This window comes from Lutzomyia longipalpis, chromosome 4 (assembly GCF_024334085.1).
Source record: "Lutzomyia longipalpis isolate SR_M1_2022 chromosome 4, ASM2433408v1".
Classification (NCBI taxonomy): Eukaryota; Metazoa; Arthropoda; class Insecta; order Diptera; family Psychodidae; genus Lutzomyia; species Lutzomyia longipalpis.
In genome coordinates, this window is record NC_074710.1 from 14,061,397 (window position 1) to 14,083,882 (window position 22,486).

The following is a 22,486-nucleotide window of genomic DNA, read 5'->3' on the forward strand; positions in this document are numbered from 1 at the left end:
CTTTAGCAAACGATAATTTGGATTCCATATACAAGAATAACAGAGGAAATCAAAAGTATTTCCAAATATCAAATAATAATAATATTTTATATACCGACTACATACTAGTAATTTGGGATAAAAGCTTTTAATATGAATAGTATAATTTAGCTTCTAATTCAAAACATAAAGTAGGTACCTAGTAGATACTGCATATCTCACTCAGAATCAATTGATTTTATATCTGAAAAGAAAGTTTTTAAATTCGATTTTATAAAAAAGAAGTCTATTACAGAGACTGAATTCTATATACCTACTTTCCGAAGGAATGGTCAAATATCTTAACGTATGCGTTAAAGGAAACAAAAATACAATGGTGACGTCATTGTGTGATTTATTTTTAATTCTGTGGACTTTTTCAAGGAAATGGAAATTCGGGTTTTTTCTCGAATAAGAAAAACAAATTAACTTCTTTTGTGCCATAAATATTTTTTCCATCCACATTATTAAAACAGGAAAAAATATCAATTTTTCAACTTTATTTGTCCCTCTCACCAAATTTCTTCATAAAATTATTCTCTTTGAGATTCACTCGAACTTTTTATCCGTGTCATAAAGGACGTACTCTCGTGTAATTTTTATGGGTTGTGGTTTGATTTTTGAAGTGTAGGTGGGATTTCCAGGGGTAATCCAGACATTATTCCACGTCTCTACACCACTATACTTGGTAGGATCGCCGTATTTCTCATGGGAATTATCTCCAGTTTTCTTGACGCGATTCTTTATGGACTCCTCAGTGGGTGCTTTGAGATCATATACCCATCCTTTCTTGGCGCAGTAATCAATAACTTTGGCGGTGAAATTATAAGGTGTTCCATATTCCGAAGTTCTATAGTCCCATGGGAAGGCATGATGGTAATTGTGCCATCCCTCACCAATGCCAACGATACTTACAAATTGACTCTGAACAGGAAGAATGGATTTATCGTAGGGCCTCGTACCGTAAATATGAGCCAAACTATTGACGAACCAAGTAAAGTTGAGTCCAAGGGTTGTTCTGGCAAAATAGCAAACAACAAGGGATTTTATTGGATCTTCATTCCAGAGTAAAACAGGAATTATGCAGGGTATAAGAATAGCCACCAAACCGTAGATTGGAAGAAAATATCTGGAAAGAAAACGTAGATAGTCTTTTTGTATGCTAATATGTAGGTACTTCAAACAACAATGTTCACACTTTTTCTGGAACATGATCCAAGAATCCGCTTCTAAGTCTGACATGTCAATTCCTTTGCCGTATTGGAAGACTTTTGGATGCTTTCGGGACAAAAGCCATCCCACATGGGAGAAGAAGAATCCCCGACTAGCGTTATGGGGATCAGCGTCAGTATCGGAGTATTTGTGATGTTGCCGATGATCTCTAGCCCATTCCCAGAGTGAATTTTGTCCATTGATCACAAACAGGATCATAAGGATTCGCCTGGGGATGAGTTTGGCTTTAAAGGCACGATGTGTGAAATACCTGTGGGCACCCATTGTAAGTCCAACACCTCCAATTAGGAGAACCATAATAGCTGTAAAGGATATAATCATCCCAACAATCTCAACTCATCACAAATCTATGTATGTATGTATGTTTGTTTAAACGAAACTCACTGTAGAGCGTTGTTAATGGATTAACACGAAAGCTAAGAACCATAAGGAGTCCTACGAGGCCAACAATGTGAAATCCTAGATATGCGATCGCATTCTTCCATACAATTTGGTGCTTGAAAGTGAAATCTGTACCAATATCCTCAACAGCTGGTGCAGCACCATAAAACTTTGGAGTTTCGTCCTGTCCAATATCTGTCTTAGGAGTTTCCATTGCCGGGGCTTTCTTGGCATTCTCGTTATTCCGTGGTGGCATTTGGGGAATCACTTCACTCGCGACTCTTTCACTCAACACCTCAAAGAAAACTAAAATGATTTTCTTTTTGCCATACTAAACTAATCGTGGGTCAGAAGAATTATATTCACATAAATTAAAATAGAACCCCAAAAGAATTGCAATATATTAATAATTTCAGTTAATTAATGAGAAAAAAAACAGAATTTATTATTTTTATTTTTATCATCGAACTGCGTGAACCTTTATTTAATTTTGATGACCAGGAAATTTACGTGAATCAAATTGGCAGAGTTCGAGCAAAAAGGTCAGCTTTCGCATGTGGAAGAATAAATTTCTCACAAGGAAGTAGTAATAATACAAAAAATGTTTAATCTTTTTTTTTAATATAATTTTGAAAAAAGAAAATCGAAATTGAATTAAATAGATAAATAGATAGGGCGCCAAGATATTTCGAACGTTTACAATACAAACTTTTGTGAAACGTCTCATTTTGCTCAATACGCCTTTATATGAATAAGAAAAGTTTTAAAATCCCTTATTACATTTTGCACAATGTATGTATATATAGATATATTTTTTTTGCATCATTCTCTTCTTTTAATCAAAACTATGGATTAATAGAATCAAAATTTCCACAAAAGGAAAGGCCACATGATAAGAACTCGTAAACTGATTTATCAGAAACGCCTTCCTCTCTTATTAGCTCTTTATGGTACTTTGAAATTTAGAGATTTCTATGTTCAGTTCTAATCCAGCACAGCATAGAAAATGTTGCAAAAAGTTATTTTTCTTTTTAGCTGTGATTCTTTCTTCAAAGAAGCACAGCTTCTGTGTACACTCTAAAATGCAAAGTCGTCAGATCAGGCTCAAACTTGGGATGAGCACGAATTAGGGTCCCCACATTCCAAAAAATGGTGGCGCCAAAAATTTTTCCGGCCGGCCGTCCGTCCGTCCGTCCGGCCGTCCGGCCGTCCGGCCGGCCGGAACCTTTCTCTAAATTACAAGAGAACGGTGATAGATAGAGACTTGCGGTCAACGGCAAAGTTCATATATCGGATAGAGGACATCCGATTATGAAGTCAAATCCAACCCCCCACCCCCCCGTCCGCCATTTTGGATAACCCCCAAATTTTATTTTCGCTATATCTCAGGCGCTATTATAGCTAGAGGTCTGAAATTTTGATATGTTGTAGGGGCCATCAAGACCTTTCCAACAATACCTCATTTTCGAAAATCGGCCAAGCCGTTAAGCCAATATGGCCGCCACAATTTTTCATCGAAAATCGACCATAACTCGAAAACGGCTTGACCGATTTTGATCAACCCGGGGTCAAATGAAAGATCTCAACAAACCCTACAACTCTTTAGAACATTGCAAGTTTCAAAAGTGACCGCTAGAGGGCTTAAAATCAAAAACAAAATTTTCGATGAGTTTTCGATGAATATCTCGAGCATCGCTTTATAGAATTGCTTCAAATTTTGATATGTTATAGCTGGCTATAATATCTTTCATCGTGCCAAAAATGAAGAAAATCTATGTAGCCGTTCCGGAGATATCGCGTTTTAAAGTTAACATGTCATATCTTGAGTTGCATAAGACCAACGCCCCGCGTAGCGGGGCGTTTTATATATACATATATAAAAGTAAAGTAAAATATATATAAATGCATAGATATACACATTATATATACATATAAAAATGCAAAGATAAATATTAAATAAAAATATAGCATGGATGAAACAGTATAAAGCGAAAGAACGGTAAGTAAAACTTACAGGCTGTGATTCTTTCTTTGTCAGTGAAATGTGAAGATGACTGAAAATTGAGGATGGCCAAATTTTGAGGAGAGACTTACTCGTGAGCCGAATCACAGCCAACGCCCGCCACGATTAAGGATTTCTTCAAAATTTCTGCGCGTTGGCTGTGATTCGGCTCGCGAGTAAGTCTCTCCTCAAAATTTGGCCATCCTCAATTTTCAGTCATCTTCACATTTCACTGACAAAGAAAGAATCACAGCCTGTAAGTTTTACTTACCGTTTTACTAACTGTAAGTATTGGAGCCATAGAAGGCTCTCATCGGGTTAAGAGAATTGTTGGAGGTATGACTGCCGAAGCACCACCTAAGGATGATCCTGTTGTCTTTGTCCATCGTCCCACAAAGACTATTCGCATTGAGGGACTTCAGCAGGATGGCACGGGGTTTTATTCCTTCTTAGGTATACCCTATGCTGACCCACCAACGGGGAAGAATCGCTTTGTACGGGCGCGCATCAGGAGGCTCGTGGGAGATATCATGGCTACAAAGTATCCTTCCCCATGTCCACAATTAAATGCAGAAAATTCCGAAGAGGTGGTGGGAAGTGAGGATTGTCTAAAGCTAAACATCCACACACCTCAGATGCCAGATCCGGATGTAAAGCTTCCAGTTATTGTATTCCTTCACGGTGGTGGCTTTCGATATGGTTCCCCGTCGCAGTACGATCCTAAGCATTTAGTTGGGCAAAAGGTAATCTTCGTGGGTGTACAATATCGTCTTGGCTCATTAGGAATCCTTGGATTGGGTTCTAAGGAATTCCCCAGTAATGGGGCTCTGTCGGACTGTGTGGCTGCATTGAGATGGACAAATAGGTACATTCAGTACTTCGGTGGAGATCCCGAGAGAGTAACAATTCTAGGACACGGATCTGGGGCTTCCTTGGCAATTATGATGTCTTTAGTGAAGCACACAAGTTCATTAATTCGAGGCATTGTGGCCATGTCCGGAAGTGCCCTTGCACCACATGCTGTTGATAAAAAGCCACCGCAATCTCTTGAAGAAGTTAAGAGGGTGAATAGGTGCTTCAAAGAGAACCCATTGATGATTTTTCGGTGCCTGCAGAATGTTCCAGCGAATGAAATCGTCCTCAAGGATACAGATATTCAAATGCTCCCACAGAATTCGGATGTAATTGCTGACTTGTCTGGTTTCTTGGGATTCTCCCCGAGTATCGAGGATAAGGATGACAACCGAGGATTACCGGGGATTCTTACCGATCCACCAAGATCTTTTCTCTTATCCGGGAAATTCCATTCTAAGTAAATACCAAGAAAAATTTCTCACATAAGACAAAAATTAAATACCTATGATTTATTCTTGTAGGATTCGCTTACTGATTGGTCAGACACAGGATGAAACATCTAGGTGTTCTTCTGTCTCCAAGATTCCCAAGAATACCCTAAAGAAACTGGAAGAAAGTGCTGGAGATTTCTTGTCGCTCTTCAATCTCACAAATCCTCTTGGATTCTTTAATCAACTAGGTACGACACTTCTCAATGTTGGTGGTGTCACCAAGAAATTCCTCGATGATATTTTTGAAGCCACCACCGATATCTTCTTCAGCATTCCTGTTGTTTTTACTGCAAAATTCTGGAGCGATGCAGCATCATCCGTTATCTACAGTTTCAACTTCCTCACAAAGTCCAAACTACCAGGTGGTGAGATATTCCTGCCTCACTTATCCCTCACTCAAGGCCCTAAGCAAGAGGGTAAAGTCGCACATGGGGATGAATTAATTTTCCTTTTTGAACCTCGAGATATCTTTGGTAATCCTTTGGGGAATGTTAGCATGTCCTTCAGTGCAGCCGATGAGAAGGTACGGAAAGACTTTACCGCGATGATTGCAAAATTCACCGAAATGGAAGAAGAGGATAACTCCACATCTGGACTGTTCTCTATCTTCTCATCCGCGCAATTGCCCTACATGGAGGTGTCTGATAAAATTACACCAAGGAATAATTTTAGAATTTGTTCACTAATCAAATTCGGAGGGATCTTCTCATTTGCCGATGATTTTCAATGCGAAGTCATCAAAGGCGTGGACACCGTCAAGGAGACAATGATGAATGTTGGTGATACTATTGCCAAAGCAACGTATCTGGATAAAGTCGTTCATACCGTTCACAGCCCAATTAAAAGTGTTAAGAATGCATTTGGACGACTCTTTAGACGACCCTAAAGATGCAAAGTGAAAAAGGTTGAAATTAATGGAAATATCCTTTTGCATTTATTTTATATATTATGTAATTACTTAATCTTAAAGTCATTTAATCCATTTAATATATTCAATTTTTATATCTATGCAATTAAATGTTTTTTTTTATTGAAAAATTTTTATGGTATTTTTAAATAATTTCTTTGGTTTTTTTTGTAATTTATAGATGCGGGCAAACCACCAAGCAAAATATAGGTAAAGGTTTTAGGATCAAAGGTAATGAAGGTAGTATTAACAAATGATACCTTGTGATGAAAACTATACAATTAATTAAATTTTAATGTAAAGCTGAAATATCTGTATGTCTGCTATATTTCTTAAGGTACCTATATTAATTTAAAAAAAAATAACCAAGTTATTTAAAAAGATTAAATAACTAATATACGTAGGTACAAATTGTATTTTTTCCATTTTCAGAGATTTCATATGGAGTGGAATCATTTATTTATTTAATTTTATTTCATTAGGTGCTTTTTTTCATTTCACACCGTATAATTCTTGGTCAGTTCACTGGTTGAGTTTTTTAACAGAGAGAGTTATATACATAGAAAAATGAAAATATATACAAAAAAAATTAGATTTCATCAATTAGTTCAAGAGATTCCAAGAATTTTATAATTTTCATAGATTCCACATTTGAGTAATTCAGTGCTTTAATAATATTTTTTGTGGTATTTTTTGATCCAAAAATTTGTTTACGAACTTTGTCTAATTTATGACAATCCGTAAGGATGTGCTCAATGGATAATAATTTTTTACATGATGGGCATAGAGGTTGAGGTGTTCTGGTTAGTTTATAAGATTGAGTAAAACGGGAGTGGCCAATTCTTAGACGGGCAATAATAGAACCTTCTTTTCTAGTGAGAGTATTAGGGAGTTTTGGGCGAATTGGGTGAGATATTGTTTTCTTGATGAATCCTACTACCTCATACTTGAACCACTTCAGTTTTACATCATAGTAAAACTCTTTACAGATTGACAATGCAGTTTCTTTTGAGATAATGTTGTCAGTAATTGAGGGGAGGAGTGAAGCGGCCTTGGATTCCAAGTCTGCTCTTTCATTCCCTAAGACGCCCTTATGACCAGGTACCCACAGGAGAGTAACATAGCCATTGAGTTCTATTAGAAGATTTCTAATTTTCCTTACTGTAGTTGACCTGTTTCCTATATTTTGGACTGCCAAAATCACGCTCAAGGAATCTGAGGCGATTATATGATGAGGAAAAATATTTATAGATGAATGAAAGGTTTCTTTAATTATTGAGAGTGCTGCAAGTATAGCTTTGGCTTCCAATAGATAGACTGAGGTTTTACTGTGACATTTGGAACTAAGAACTAGATCTTCAGAGGTAGTGACTGCAAAACCTCTATTTGGACCAGATGCTGATCCATCGCTGTACAAAACGATAGGGTCATGAGAAATGTCCTTACAGATTCTATCAAAATATGTGTTAATTTCATCAGGGACCATGTCCTTGTATGGGGTTGAAACGAAAGAGAGATTAATGGATTTATTATCCAATAGCCATGGTGGATTGCTTTCTATAAAATTATGTTCAAAGGTGTTGAAATCCTCAAAGACCCGCTTGCAAAGATTACCTCCTACTGCGAAAAAGCTTCTATTGCTATTTTTTTCATCGAAATTGATCAGATCATTATGACCTGGGATTTCAGGAGAACACAAAGTTCTTATTGCATTTTTTGTGCAGATAAACTCAAAACGTTGTCTTAAAGGGGGAACTCCAGCTTCACATAAGATGCTATTTGTAGGTGATGTTACAAACGCTCCTATGCTGAGCCTATACCCTGCATTGTAGACACTGTTGAGTGAGTTGAGGTATGTTTTAGCAGCAGCCGATGAATAAATTTCACATCCATAGAACATCTTTGAAAGAACCGTGGCTTCATGGACTGTTAATAAGGCATCTCTTTGAGAGCCCCATGTGACTCCAGAAAGACATTTAAGGACATTTAGTCTTTTAGAACAATTTGTTTTCAATTCCTGAATATAATCTTTGAACGATAATTTTTTATCAAGAGTAATTCCTAGGAACTTGTATTTGTCAGTTGATTTAAGAACATCTCCATTTAGGGTAAGAGTTAGCTGAGGACATTTATGTTTCTTGCAGAAATGCATCGTCATGGTTTTGCTGGTGGAAAATTTAAAACCGTTTTCGTTGGCCCAAGTACTCATTTTGTAAAGACATTTTTGAATTTCAATGAGGCGTGTAAAATTGTCTAATGTGGAATTGTAAATGACTATATCGTCTGCGTAGACCAGAATTTTAGTAGGATCATCTTGTGGAAATAGTTCGAATACGCTGTTTATGGCAACTAAAAAGAGTGTGACCGATAGCACTCCTCCTTGGGGAACGCCGTTGGATACCTCAAATTCATTTGATGTTATACCATTTGCTCTAACTTTTATTTTTCTAGCTTGAAGATAGAATTTAATAAATTCAAGGAGATGCCCCTGAATTCCCCACTTGATGAGCTGTCGGATGATAACTCCATCCCATACGCGATCATACGCTTTCTCAAGATCGAAAAATACTGCAGTGACATGTGAACGTTTATCAATTGATTCAAAAATATCTCCTGTTAACTTAGCAATAGAGTTACTTGTAGATCGGTTTTGCCGGAAACCCAATTGATTTTTGTTTAATAGATTATGTTGTTCTAAATACCAAATGAGGCGAAAGTTGAGCATGCGCTCAAAAACTTTCATATCGCAGTCACTTAAAGCAATTGGGCGATAGTCAATGGTTCCTTTACTACTTTGTTTTGGAATAGGAATAACGAAAGCAGAATGCCATTCCAGCGGGTAGCATCCTTCTTTCCACATACGATTAAAAAGGTTTAATAGAAAGCTTAATTTACGATATGGGATGTTTTTTAGCATTCCGTAAGTGACCTGGTTTGGACCACAAGACTTTCCTTTGCTATGGTTTATTGCGCGTTTCAGCTCATCAAGTGAATAGTCTAAATTGAGTTCAAGACATGGTGGATATAAAGGTACAATTTCCTCTATTGAATTTATTATTTTTGTTTTTTGGGCTAGCTCTTTATCACTGAGAGACTCATTAGATGAGACGCTGGAAAATTTCTTACAAAGCAAGTTAGGTATAACCTCTGGATCCGATGATTTTCCGAAACTGCAATCTACTTGGCGGATTGGAGGACTATGAGATCCTCGCATCGCTCTAATTTTGTTCCACATTTCTTTGGAGGTAGTGTGTATACTAATAGTAGAAACATAAGATCGCCAAGACTCAGTTTTAGCTTCCTGGATTTTATTTTTTAACAGTTCTACTTGAGAGAAGTAATTATTTTTATTTTCAGTAGAAGGATGCCTACGGAAGCATCTCAGGGCCTTTATTCTGCTTTTTCTTAGGTTTTTTATTTCTGCATTCCACCAGGGGACAGATTTTTTGATGGAGTTAGGATTTGTTTTAGGAATCGACTCATTTGCCGCATCATTAACGTTTTGAATAAACGAATTATAATCACTTAAGACTGAATTGGTTTCACAGAGATCATTGGTTTGAAGAATTGTTTGGAATTTGTCCCAATCTGCAGAACTTTCAACCCATTTTTGATTTTTTGTTATTTTATTAGGAGGAGAGTCTATATCTGTTATAAATATCGGGAAATGGTCACTAGCATGTAGGTCCTGAGATACTTCCCAAATAAGCCTGGAGGCCAAGGAAGGATCGCATAGGGTTACATCGACAGCATTAAATGTTCCGTGAGCAACTGATAAGTTTGTAGCCGATCCGTCATTAAGTAAGACCAAATTGTTACTAGTTATTATGTCTTCTAACATATGTCCACGGTAGTCAACTTTATTACTGCCCCAAAGAGAGTGGCTAGCGTTAAAATCCCCCATGATCAAGTAGGGGGGAGGAATTTGGTTAAATAGGTGAAAAAGTTTTTCTTTAGGAATAAAAGTACTTGGGCTAATGTAAATTGAAACTAATGAAATTGGGATATGCCATGATATACGAACAGCGATAGCTTCAATTTTGGTTTTAAGGGGGATCCTGTGAGAATTCCAACCATTTTGTATGAATATAGAAACTCCTCCACTCATCTTAGGATTACTGGAGGTGTTAGAATGATAGGCTGTGTAACCATTTAAATGTGGATAATAAGGATCTTTCGGGTTAATTTTTAAATGTGTTTCTTGAAGAGCAATTGCAGTCGGGGATTTTGATTTTGAAATTAAATCGAGTTCTGATTTCCGAGGCCAAAAACCTCGACAGTTCCATTGCAAAAAAGAGCAGATCGGGACTGGAGTAGGATGTTGACTATTTGAGACGGAATTCGATTGAGAATTGTGTGCAATATTTCTTGAATTATTGGCCATAAAGTGTTTTACATAGACGAATCACTGTGAGACGGTGAATCGTCGCCAGGAGATTTATTTTCAGGTGAGGGGGATGAATAGTCCATGTCGTCGTCGAGTTCGGAGTCCGGTGGGGAGGGACAGTATTGGGGGTCAGGGGGGTCTGAGGTGTGGGGAAGGGAAAGGGAAGAGGAAGGAATGGGGGAGGGATGGGAAAGGGGAAAAGTGATTTGGGAGGGGGGAGTGAGATTAAGTTCTGTTTCGGCAAAGCCGGTAAAGCCAGTGGCTTGATCTTGTGGGTTGTGTGAGTTGTTGTCATTCTTGAATGAATTGTAGTTTTGGCTAATTTGATGGTGGTTTGGTTCAGTAGATGGTGTAATGTTGGCGTTTGAAAGGGAGTTTTGATTGTTTGAGTTTTGAGAAGGAGATTGTGAGTATGAGCTGATTTGTGAACTTGAAAGTTCTTCTGCCATGATTTTCTTGAAAGCTTTGGGTGTGATTTTCTTTTGACGTTGAGGCTTCGATACCGAATTAACATTTAACTTCTCCTTAGATTTAGAGATCATTTTGGTGTTTGGGTTTGTACTTGTCAGGGTATTGCTTGATGAAGTTGATGGTTGCTGTGAACGGATGACTATTTGGGAAAAGGTAGATTTTTCGGCAGATCTCCCCGAAGAAAGGGAATTATGGGTTGGCTTAGGAGCATTGATTGGGGAAGAAGAAGGAAAAGTTCCTTTCCTCCTCTGTAGTTCTTCTCTGGCGAGATTATACGGGATTCTCATCGTCACCCTGATTGCATTTATCTCCCTTTCTTCAATGAATTTGGGGCACAATTTGTAGGAACTTGGGTGTTCACCGCGGCAGTTCACACATTTCGGAGGAAGACAAGGGCCGTACATGTGGTATTCTTCGGCACAAAAGCCGCAAGTAGGTTTGTTTTGTTTCGAATTGCAGCGCTTTTTAGTGTGACCAAGCTTCTGACACACTGCACAGCGGAAGGGAGATGGAATATAAATTTCTGTTTTCACTGTGAGAAATCCTACTTTCATTTCGGCGGGAATTGTGGGAGAGTCAAAAGTGAGCACGTGCGTAGCCGTGTCCACCCAGGAATTGCCAACTTTTCTCTTCAACCTTTGAACATTCACAACCTTTTGTGCTGATAATCCCTCAATTATTCTCTTTATCTCGAGTTTCATTATTTCTTTGCATCGTATTATTGCATGGGATTGGTTTAGAACCCCATTCTCGGAAACACTGACTGGTTTATTATCAGGCCCGAATGTAGACAAATTTTTGAGGGCATTCAATTGTTGTGCGTCACGAGTTTGCAAGAGAACATCTCCGCTTGAGAGCCTTATAGAGACCTTGAAATCATTTTTAGAGATCTTTTCGAGCTCATTTTGGATGTCGAAGACGTCCAATTCCCTGATCGTGTCCCCGCCAAGGACGAAATATTTCTCCGTATCAGACGGATGGGTGAAAAATGAATGTTTTAGAGCAGAGGTGGGCAGACAGCTCGATGACAATCAGTCAAATGAGGTTATGTATTCGCTGATTCAGTAAATTAGGTTTCTAAAAATCCTCCGGAATGAAATTTTCACTCATGTAGTATGAAAATTTCAAAGTGAATATGAAATGAAAAAAAAATGTGCAAAAGTGAATAATACTGATTTATTAAGCTAATATTTGTCTTAGAAGTGAGTTAAAAGAAGGAATTCAGTGAAAAACACTGGAAAATTCGAGATTTAAATCTAATAATTGAATGATTTTGTGATATGGTTTGTGGAAATTAATTGTTCCGGAAGTGTTCATACATCCCACACAGAATCTCCAGGAAGTTCCTTGTGGTTGATTCCTGGGAAAGCCGGAGTAGAATGTTTTCAAAGGTAAATCAAGGAATATTAAAAAAAAAACAAACAATTTGAAAACGAGTTTGGAATTAATTTCATTTATTTTTGTTTACAGAGGAGATGACAAAAGCTCATGTGAGCTATATGTACAGGACCTACAGAACATATAAGTCTACTGAGAAGCTCACAAACAACATAGGAACCCAATCCTTCAGGAGCTTTCTTCCTCAGACGCTTTGGTTGTGGTCAAATTCCCTGAGAGGGAAGAACATTCAAAACAAATCGATTGGTAAGTGAAGGATTTCCGGATAATTTCCAATGACCATCTTGCTGTAGCTGGCTGGAATTTTGAGTGGCTTTTACTGTTACAGATGATGCTGCAGTTTGTCCAGGAGAGATGCAATTATCCGGAACCACGGGCGATTCCAACACGGCATTCAAGAACTTCCTGCATAGAAGTGTTTTCTTTGAGTGAAGTGAACTTTGAGTGCTTCATTACCTTCAGCAGAACCTTTTCTTGGACTCAGTCTTACGAGATAGGGCTGCTGTGGACTCCAATCCGGAGGAAAAACGCATCATTGAACGTCTCGTCATATCGTCAAAGAAAAAAACAAATACTGACAACCCATTCACAATTCTTCCTATATGCTTCCTATTTTGAGCGGACACGTCATAGGACATTCTCAACAAGTGTCACGTGCTTCATCGTGACACCTCCATTGACCTTCGTAAATTATGTATTTATGAACAATCTTGTGAAAATGTTAAAATATGCAAAAAAAAAAACTACAAAATGGCCAACAAATAAACAAAAAAATGTTACAATTAAAGAAGAATATTTATTTTTACAACAAAATTCCAAAAAAAAACCAAAGAAAGTTGTATGAAAAAATCCTGGATTTCTTCAATGAATGTATTATAAAGGTCTTATAGAAAGCGAAGATTTTTCTGAAAAATCTCTGTCTTCCTCAAAGAATGTAATACTACTCTTTCATTACAAAATGTCTTAGAAAGGAAAGTTGTTTTAATAAAAAATTTTTTTTTCTTCCTTTACCAATGCAATGTAGTAATTCATTTCATTATAAAAAGTCTTACATGGCGACGAACTATTTTGTATATGTAGTTCGCATTCGCTTCATATTTTTACCAAAAATTCTTTATGGTAATTGAAGATTTAATAAAATAAAATTAATTTCCCATATTAAATTGTATGAAGCGCCTTTTCAGTGAGAGCAGTGAGAGACATTTTTCGTGAGAGAACGAGCGCACACGCAAAAATCTAAGCGTGCTGCTCTTTCTCATTGCTGCAAATATAAGCATGCTGCTCTTTCTCATTGCTGCGTGTGCCGATTAGCACACGACTGAATTGCCCGGGTAACCGAAGACCACACACATGTGCGCATGCTTATGTGTGTGTATTTCTCAACCGCGTGAGCGGGGTTGTAGGCAGGTTGAATAAAAAGTTTGCTTGCTTGTTGGTAACGACAAGTTAGGTGACGTGTAGCGTAGCCGTTTTCGAATATTATGGTCGTGGTATCAAATCCAACCAATGTCAATGATTTCATTTTTTTTTCCATTAAATTTTTTTTATTCCCCAATCATTTTAAATATAAATTTTTTGATATTATACCACTAATTTGATTTACTATTACAATAGAAATATAAGGAAAATAGGGGAGAACAGTACAATACCAAATAATGAAAACATCCGAAGGTTTTCAAAAAGAGGGAAAACGGACGAAAAACTGAAAATGTTCGAAATAGTTTGTCGTTTTGTGAGATCCTTTATCGAAAATTAAATGCAAAAGTTAAATTTTAATTTTATTAATAATCTTTATTGAAAAGAAATGGTCTTTTCATTCATTACAAAAAAGCCTTTGGATGGAAAGTTGTTTTAAAAAAAGATTATTTCTTCCTCAACTAATTTACTATTTTTTTTTATTACAAAAAGGGTTAAAAAATTTCAATTTTCTTTTATAAGAAAAGTCCTAGCTTTGTCTGCGAATGTTATATTTTTTTTCTCCCCTGGGTGCTTACGCACGCACACTAAGAAATTAGTGTGTATTACTTATATGTTTGTCTCTTTCTGTGGAGTTTAATACGTGAATGATTTGCATGTGTGTGTTATAAGAAGTTCTCTGAAGGAGCGTCTCGAAAGTTCTATGAGAGTCTTACATCCAAATTTTCTCGTGAGTGCTTTAGTTTCAGCTGCAACGTACTACAAATTAAGACGGTGAATAATTTTTTTTTGAAAGTAAAATAAGAGTAATTAAGCATGCCATCGCAAAAGGAATTAATAAATGTTAACTATCATTTTAAATTCTGGGATGATGAAACCGCGGAATGCAAATTGTGTGGGCATGTAATACAACGCAGTAAGTAAATAAGATAAGATAAGATAAGATGACTTTATTTATGCCCCAGTCATAATTACAACATAAAGGGACTATATACATAAATGATTTAAAAAAATTTATTCCTGAAAAGTCTGTTTGTCGGTTTGTGGCACATGAACTCCTCCAAAACGGCTCTGCCGATCGTAATGAAATTTGTTGGGGGAGTAGAGGGGTTAATACGAGTTGCAAGCGCTATGTGAGATTTTGCTTCAACCACCCCCCCACTTCATACCGACCCCACAAAAATAATTTATCCCAATTTTTACCTGCTGTTTTTTTATTTTAAATTATTTGTCGAAGTACTCTATTTATTCACTTCTACTCACCACTTCCCTTTAATATACGCTCCTTTATTATTGCTTTAAATAGAATTCTTTGATCATATATGATTGGGAGTTAATGTTAACTAGTTATATATATTTCAAATTATAAATTTAAATTTCAAATAATTTTGTGTATATAATGAAAATTTGAATAAAGATTTTTCCTTGTAATATTTTTTTTTTTAATTCATTTTATTAAAAATAATTAAAAAAGGCCCAACGCTTTACAAATTCGCAATGCATTGGGCTAAGGCGCATCATAAATATGAATCTAAACTTGCTACAAATGTGAGGTCCAGTGAGTCGGTGGCGATGAAAGTGGAAAAACCAAAAAAGAATATGGATGCCACAAAGGCATCCAGAATGCTTGCTTTGGAAACGGGCCGTTTGAAAAAGCCATTCTCGGACGCGGGGAGATGGAGGGATGTCTTCTCAAATATTCTGAAGAACAGGTGCAATAATTGCGATTGTGCCGAATTTTTAAATCAAATTCCTCTTTCGAGGTATACGATTAGCCGCAATATTTCTCACATTAGTGAGAAAATGAGGGACGAGATGATAAGGAAAATTAAGGAGAGTAAAAAAATCAGCATCGCTATCGATGAAAGCACCGACATCTCCCATCATTCTCAATTGATGATATTTATTCGTGGCATAATGCCAGACAATTCAACTTTTGAATCCTACCTGGATTTGCGGCAATTGCGAGAAACCACCCGCGGTGAGGATATTTATGAGGAAGGTAGATAACAAATTATATTCTTCACTGTCAACCAATCTTTTTTCATTCGTTTTTTAACTTTAACTTTAATTCTTCCCATTGGCGACTCCTACACGGAAAGACAAATTTGTTAAAAATTCCATGTAAATTTCAACAAAATTTATTTTAAATGTAGTTCTCACTAAAAAGTTGTTAAAATTTGGTCAAATCAACAATTAAATTTAAATTTTTTTCCTCTGTATTTTAACGTACATTTGGTTTTCATGAATAAATTTATTTTATTTCAGTTATATTTTTTATAATTTCACAGTGCTAAAATATTTTACCTAGCAAAAAGACAAGATGATTTTATGTTCAAGAAATGGAATTGAAAAAAAAATTGGACAATATTTCTAAAAAGCTGACGTGAATGATCATGCATTTGTCAGAAATTATTTTCTTTTAAAATTATCAAATTGATATAATTTTTCCGAAAGGTATTTTTGGTATTTTTTTTTTAATGATAATTCCACACTCAATTTTTTACAAACTTTTCTTTCCGTGGATACACAACTCAGTGATAAAAATTTGTGAATTAATTTTGAGATTTCCCTGCAATTTATATCGTTAATTTTTAATTTCATCTTTTTGTAGTTTTTAATGCTCTAAAAGAGTTTGGGGCATTAGATAAATTGGTTTCACTCAGTACCGATGGGGCCCCATCCATGGTTGGCACAAGGAAAGGTTGCGCAGGCCTTTTAAAAAAGGACAAACCTGAGTTGACAGCGATTAAATGTATGATACATTGTCAAACACTTTCAGCAAAAGCAGTCGGTCTGGAAGATACGATGAAAGTTGCGACGCAAATTATCAATGCAATAAGAGGCGGCCAAAACGCCCTAATGCACCGCCAATTTAAAAATTTCCTTCAAGAGCAGAACGCACCGTATGGAGATCTAAAATTGTTTACGCATGTAAGATGGCTCAGTAAGGGAATAGCCCTTGAACGATTTTTCACTCTTCGTCATTACATAATTCAATTCGTAGAAACGATTGAAGTACGTACGATTTAATTTTGTTTAATTAAGTACATCATATCGAAAGTAAAAATGTTTCTGAGGGACAAATTTTGTAAAAAAATAAATAAAAGAGAGAAAATCTTATTAACAAAAAAAGAAAAAGTTTATTGTTATATTTTTATTTTTATTCAAGTTATAAATTTTAATTTCATAAAGTTTCTATTAAAACAAATTTAATTGAATCATATATCTTTCTTGAACAATTTTCTTTATAATCTATTAACTTACTCATAACATACATTCATTACCTATATCAAAAACACATTTCAATTTGTAGCTGGGGTAAAATGGTGAATCAGAAAAAAAAATTAATATTAAATATCTTAAAAAGTAATTGTCTGTCTAATTTTGTCAGTAGTTGTACTTCTTACCCCCACCTAAGCCTAGAAAGTTTCATATTAATTGATCCGTTTTGGCGATATTCTCGGCAATTTTTTTTTATCCAAATGCAATGGTAATTTCTGAAATTTAACGTTTTTTTTGTATATTTTTAATTAAAAAAAGTTTTAATTGTTTCATAAATCCCTCATTCTCAATATGTAGATATTATAGTGCCTTGCTAAAATAATTTCATTAAATGAGGATTATAGAGAAAAATCGTTTGAGACAAAGTTGTAGCCCGAAAAATTTCCTAATATAGTTCTCATGAGAAATCTCAAATATTTCCATGGAACTCCTGAAAAAATTATCTCCCAAAAATTCACCATTTTACCCCAGGATCCCCTACGTTATTTTTTTAAAACAAAATATAAGTTAAGTATATTATAAAAAAAAAAAGATCTCTCTATTTCGAGATTGTTTCATTTATGATAAAATATGATACTTTTGTTTCTTGCTTTTGTGAAAAAGACTACCTACATACCTGAAATGAACAAAAGAAAATTAATTGTACATAGACTAAAAAGTTGGAATTTAAATTAAAATCGAGCAACATAATTCATTTTACTTACTTAGAGAAGAACTTAATTCGCTTAAAATTTTTACATTTTTAATCCCTAAGGAATATTATTTACTTCTCGATAACAGTAGTTTTCAATAATTAAATATATACTGCAATTTAAAATATTTTATTTTTTTATCAATCTTTTTAGAATACAATTATATTTGTTCTTTCAGTTTGATAAGAAACTCAAGTCTCGACTGCATGATGATGAGTTTTGGAGAAATATAGCATTTCTCGGGGATATTACTAAGTACTTAAACGACCTGAATTTGAGCCTACAGGTATATAATATTCTCTTTGTCGTTAAATCTTTATTATTCTTCAGAATAAAATCCTTAGTGAGTTTAAGATAATAAAAAAGGATAATACAAAAAGTCATTTATTAAAAGAAATGCAAAGTGTTTAAAAACAATGAGTTATTATTTGTTTTTAATCTCTTGATATAGATTATTCTTTTTATTTTTTTTAGGGGAAGCGAACAAATATAAAAGAACTCGTGTCGAAAATTGATGAATTTATGTCATTACTGATACGTTTGGAAAAAGAACTGAGCAAGAACGATTTGCATTCATTCAAGTACTGCCAAGAGTTCCCTGATAAAGATTTTTCTTTTTACTCAAACAATGTCAGGAAAATCCGAAAGGATTTTATCAAAAGATTTGAATATCTGGCAGACGTTTTTGCAACAGATGAAAATGAACACAACGATCACAATTATGCAAAACGAGGAGAGGACTTTGATGTTATGTTCGGCACGACGTACACATGCGAAGCCGCATTTTCGATCCTCACTCTTCTAAAATCAAAGATGAGAGCCAGCCTGTCGGACAAAAAGCTAAGAGAACTGCTCAGAATTGCTCTGGCAGACCTGCAAAATTTTAATGATTTCATTTAATTTTTTTACACATACATACATAAGTACAAATATAAAGTTATAATATGCATGAAATAAATTTACAAATTTAAGAAATAAAAATTGTTTCATTTCGAAACATTGTTTAAATTATAGCTTGGTATTTGAAAAATAAAACTTGAAGAATCCATTTCCTTTCAATGATGATTACTAATAAAATTAAAATTTAACTTTTGCATTTAATTTTCGATAAAGGATCTCAGAAAGTTTGCTCAAATCTGTACAGTTTTTGAAAAATAAAACTTGAAGAATCCATTTCCTTTCAATGATGATTACTAATAAAATTAAAATTTAACTTTTGCATTTAATTTTCGATAAAGGATCTCAGAAAGTTTGCTCAAATCTGTACAGCTTTTGAAAAATAAAACTTGAAGAATCCATTTCCTTTCAATGATGATTACTAATAAAATTAAAATTTAACTTTTGCATTTAATTTTCGATAAAGGATCTCAGAAAGTTTGCTCAAATCTGTACAGCTTTTGAAAAATAAAACTTGAAGAATCCATTTCCTTTCAATGATGATTACTAATAAAATTAAAATTTAACTTTTGCATTTAATTTTCGATAAAGGATCTCAGAAAGTTTGCTCAAATCTGTACAGTTTTTGAAAAATAAAACTTGAAGAATCCATTTCCTTTCAATGATGATTACTAATAAAATTAAAATTTAACTTTTGCATTTAATTTTCGATAAAGGATCTCAGAAAGTTTGCTCAAATCTGTACAGTTTTTGAAAAATAAAACTTGAAGAATCCATTTCCTTTCAATGATGATTACTAATAAAATTAAAATTTAACTTTTGCATTTAATTTTCGATAAAGGATCTCAGAAAGTTTGCTCAAATCTGTACAGCTTTTGAAAAATAAAACTTGAAGAATCCATTTCCTTTCAATGATGATTACTAATAAAATTAAAATTTAACTTTTGCATTTAATTTTCGATAAAGGATCTCAGAAAGTTTGCTCAAATCTGTACAGTTTTTGAAAAATAAAACTTGAAGAATCCATTTCCTTTCAATGATGATTACTAATAAAATTAAAATTTAACTTTTGCATTTAATTTTCGATAAAGGACCTCAGAAAGTTTGCTCAAATCTGTACAGCTTTTGAAAAATAAAACTTGAAGAATCCATTTCCTTTCAATGATGATTACTAATAAAATTAAAATTTAACTTTTGCATTTAATTTTCGATAAAGGACCTCAGAAAGTTTGCTCAAATCTGTACAGCTTTTGAAAAATAAAACTTGAAGAATCCATTTCCTTTCAATGATGATTACTAATAAAATTAAAATTTAACTTTTGCATTTAATTTTCGATAAAGGATCTCAGAAAGTTTGCTCAAATCTGTACAGTTTTTGAAAAATAAAACTTGAAGAATCCATTTCCTTTCAATGATGATTACTAATAAAATTAAAATTTAACTTTTGCATTTAATTTTCGATAAAGGACCTCAGAAAGTTTGCTCAAATCTGTACAGCTTTTGAAAAATAAAACTTGAAGAATCCATTTCCTTTCAATGATGATTACTAATAAAATTAAAATTTAACTTTTGCATTTAATTTTCGATAAAGGATCTCACAAAACGACAAACTATTTCGAACATTTTCAGTTTTTCGTCCGTTTTCCCTCTTTTTGAAAACCTTCGGATGTTTTCATTATTTGGTATTGTACTGTTCTCCCCTATTTTCCTTATATTTCTATTGTAATAGTAAATCAAATTAGTGGTATAATATCAAAAAATTTATATTTAAAATGATTGGGGAATAAAAAAAATTTAATGGAAAAAAAAATGAAATCATTGACATTGGTTGGATTTGATACCACGACCATAATATTCGAAAACGGCTACGCTACACGTCACCTAACTTGTCGTTACCAACAAGCAAGCAAACTTTTTATTCAACCTGCCTACAACCCCGCTCACGCGGTTGAGAAATACACACACATAAGCATGCGCACATGTGTGTGGTCTTCAGTTACCCGGGCAATTCAGTCGTGTGCTAATCGGCACACGCAGCAATGAGAAAGAGCAGCATGCTTATATTTGCAGCAATGAGAAAGAGCAGCACGCTTAGATTTTTGCGTGTGCGCTCGTTCTCTCACGAAAAATGTCTCTCACTGCTCTCACTGAAAAGGCGCTTCATACAATTTAATATGGGAAATTAATTTTATTTTATTAAATCTTCAATTACCATAAAGAATTTTTGGTAAAAATATGAAGCGAATGCGAACTACATATACAAAATAGTTCGTCGCCATGTAAGACTTTTTATAATGAAATGAATTACTACATTGCATTGGTAAAGGAAGAAAAAAAATTTTTTTATTAAAACAACTTTCCTTTCTAAGACATTTTGTAATGAAAGAGTAGTATTACATTCTTTGAGGAAGACAGAGATTTTTCAGAAAAATCTTCGCTTTCTATAAGACCTTTATAATACATTCATTGAAGAAATCCAGGATTTTTTCATACAACTTTCTTTGGTTTTTTTTTGGAATTTTGTTGTAAAAATAAATATTCTTCTTTAATTGTAACATTTTTTTGTTTATTTGTTGGCCATTTTGTAGTTTTTTTTTTTTTGCATATTTTAACATTTTCACAAGATTGTTCATAAATACATAATTTACGAAGGTCAATGGAGGTGTCACGATGAAGCACGTGACACTTGTTGAGAATGTCCTATGACGTGTCCGCTCAAAATAGGAAGCATATAGGAAGAATTGTGAATGGGTTGTCAGTATTTGTTTTTTTCTTTGACGATATGACGAGACGTTCAATGATGCGTTTTTCCTCCGGATTGGAGTCCACAGCAGCCCTATCTCGTAAGACTGAGTCCAAGAAAAGGTTCTGCTGAAGGTAATGAAGCACTCAAAGTTCACTTCACTCAAAGAAAACACTTCTATGCAGGAAGTTCTTGAATGCCGTGTTGGAATCGCCCGTGGTTCCGGATAATTGCATCTCTCCTGGACAAACTGCAGCATCATCTGTAACAGTAAAAGCCACTCAAAATTCCAGCCAGCTACAGCAAGATGGTCATTGGAAATTATCCGGAAATCCTTCACTTACCAATCGATTTGTTTTGAATGTTCTTCCCTCTCAGGGAATTTGACCACAACCAAAGCGTCTGAGGAAGAAAGCTCCTGAAGGATTGGGTTCCTATGTTGTTTGTGAGCTTCTCAGTAGACTTATATGTTCTGTAGGTCCTGTACATATAGCTCACATGAGCTTTTGTCATCTCCTCTGTAAACAAAAATAAATGAAATTAATTCCAAACTCGTTTTCAAATTGTTTGTTTTTTTTTTTAATTTTCCTTGATTTACCTTTGAAAACATTCTACTCCGGCTTTCCCAGGAATCAACCACAAGGAACTTCCTGGAGATTCTGTGTGGGATGTATGAACACTTCCGGAACAATTAATTTCCACAAACCATATCACAAAATCATTCAATTATTAGATTTAAATCTCGAATTTTCCAGTGTTTTTCACTGAATTCCTTCTTTTAACTCACTTCTAAGACAAATATTAGCTTAATAAATCAGTATTATTCACTTTTGCACATTTTTTTTTCATTTCAATTTCACCTTGAAATTTTCATACTACATGTGTGAAAATTTCAGAATTCGTATATGAAATTTCAGTATGCTCATCCACCCTAAATCTACATAACCTCATTTGACTGATTGTCATCGAGCTGTCTGCCCACCTCTGTTTTAGAGCTTTATATCCCTTTTTCTGCGATTCTTGGAGAGTCGGCATTTCGCCACGATGTAGCACGTTGTAGATATTAAAGTCTGGTGGAGGGCCGGGGCCCCCCGATGTCTCACTCATCTTCTCACTATCAAATGAACTACCACTAAAGAGTTAACTTATCTAATGAAATGAATTTAATTTGAACTTTTAATAAAGAAAAAAAAATGTGATCAAAAGAGTCACTTGGAAAAAAAAAAAAAAATCGCTCTGTGTAATCTCGCACGTCTGTATAGCTTGAGAGTCAGCACAGTACTGATGGAGTGGAATCGTTAAATAGAAAT

General features: G+C 34.7%; 3 protein-coding genes and 2 long non-coding RNA genes across 5 annotated transcripts; 3 read left to right on the forward strand and 2 right to left on the reverse strand.

The window, feature by feature from the left end:
* Positions 1 to 503: 503 nt before the first annotated feature.
* LOC129796575 (acyl-CoA Delta-9 desaturase-like) lies at positions 504 to 22,427 on the reverse strand. The gene is made up of 3 exons (XM_055838636.1): positions 22,159 to 22,427; positions 1,636 to 1,927; positions 504 to 1,553 (listed from the first exon to the last, which is right to left on the reverse strand). The coding sequence occupies exons 2-3, from the start codon at positions 1,886 to 1,888 to the stop codon at positions 568 to 570; spliced, it is 1,239 nt and encodes a 412-aa protein (XP_055694611.1). The 5' UTR covers positions 1,889 to 1,927; positions 22,159 to 22,427; the 3' UTR covers positions 504 to 567.
* Positions 2,522 to 6,018, forward strand: LOC129794530 (esterase-5A). Its single transcript, XM_055835282.1, has 3 exons — positions 2,522 to 2,534; positions 3,896 to 4,946; positions 5,011 to 6,018. The coding sequence occupies exons 1-3, from the start codon at positions 2,522 to 2,524 to the stop codon at positions 5,864 to 5,866; spliced, it is 1,920 nt and encodes a 639-aa protein (XP_055691257.1). The 3' UTR covers positions 5,867 to 6,018.
* Positions 9,437 to 11,687, reverse strand: LOC129796576 (nuclear pore complex protein Nup214-like). The gene has a single exon (XM_055838637.1). The coding sequence runs from the start codon at positions 11,444 to 11,446 to the stop codon at positions 10,280 to 10,282; it is 1,167 nt and encodes a 388-aa protein (XP_055694612.1). The 5' UTR covers positions 11,447 to 11,687; the 3' UTR covers positions 9,437 to 10,279.
* LOC129796580 (uncharacterized) lies at positions 12,160 to 12,925 on the forward strand. Its single transcript, XR_008751232.1, has 2 exons — positions 12,160 to 12,389; positions 12,472 to 12,925. It is a non-coding gene; the product is annotated as an uncharacterized LOC129796580 (long non-coding RNA).
* Positions 21,188 to 21,739, forward strand: LOC129796579 (uncharacterized). The gene is made up of 2 exons (XR_008751231.1): positions 21,188 to 21,298; positions 21,362 to 21,739. It is a non-coding gene; the product is annotated as an uncharacterized LOC129796579 (long non-coding RNA).
* Positions 22,428 to 22,486: the final 59 nt, after the last annotated feature.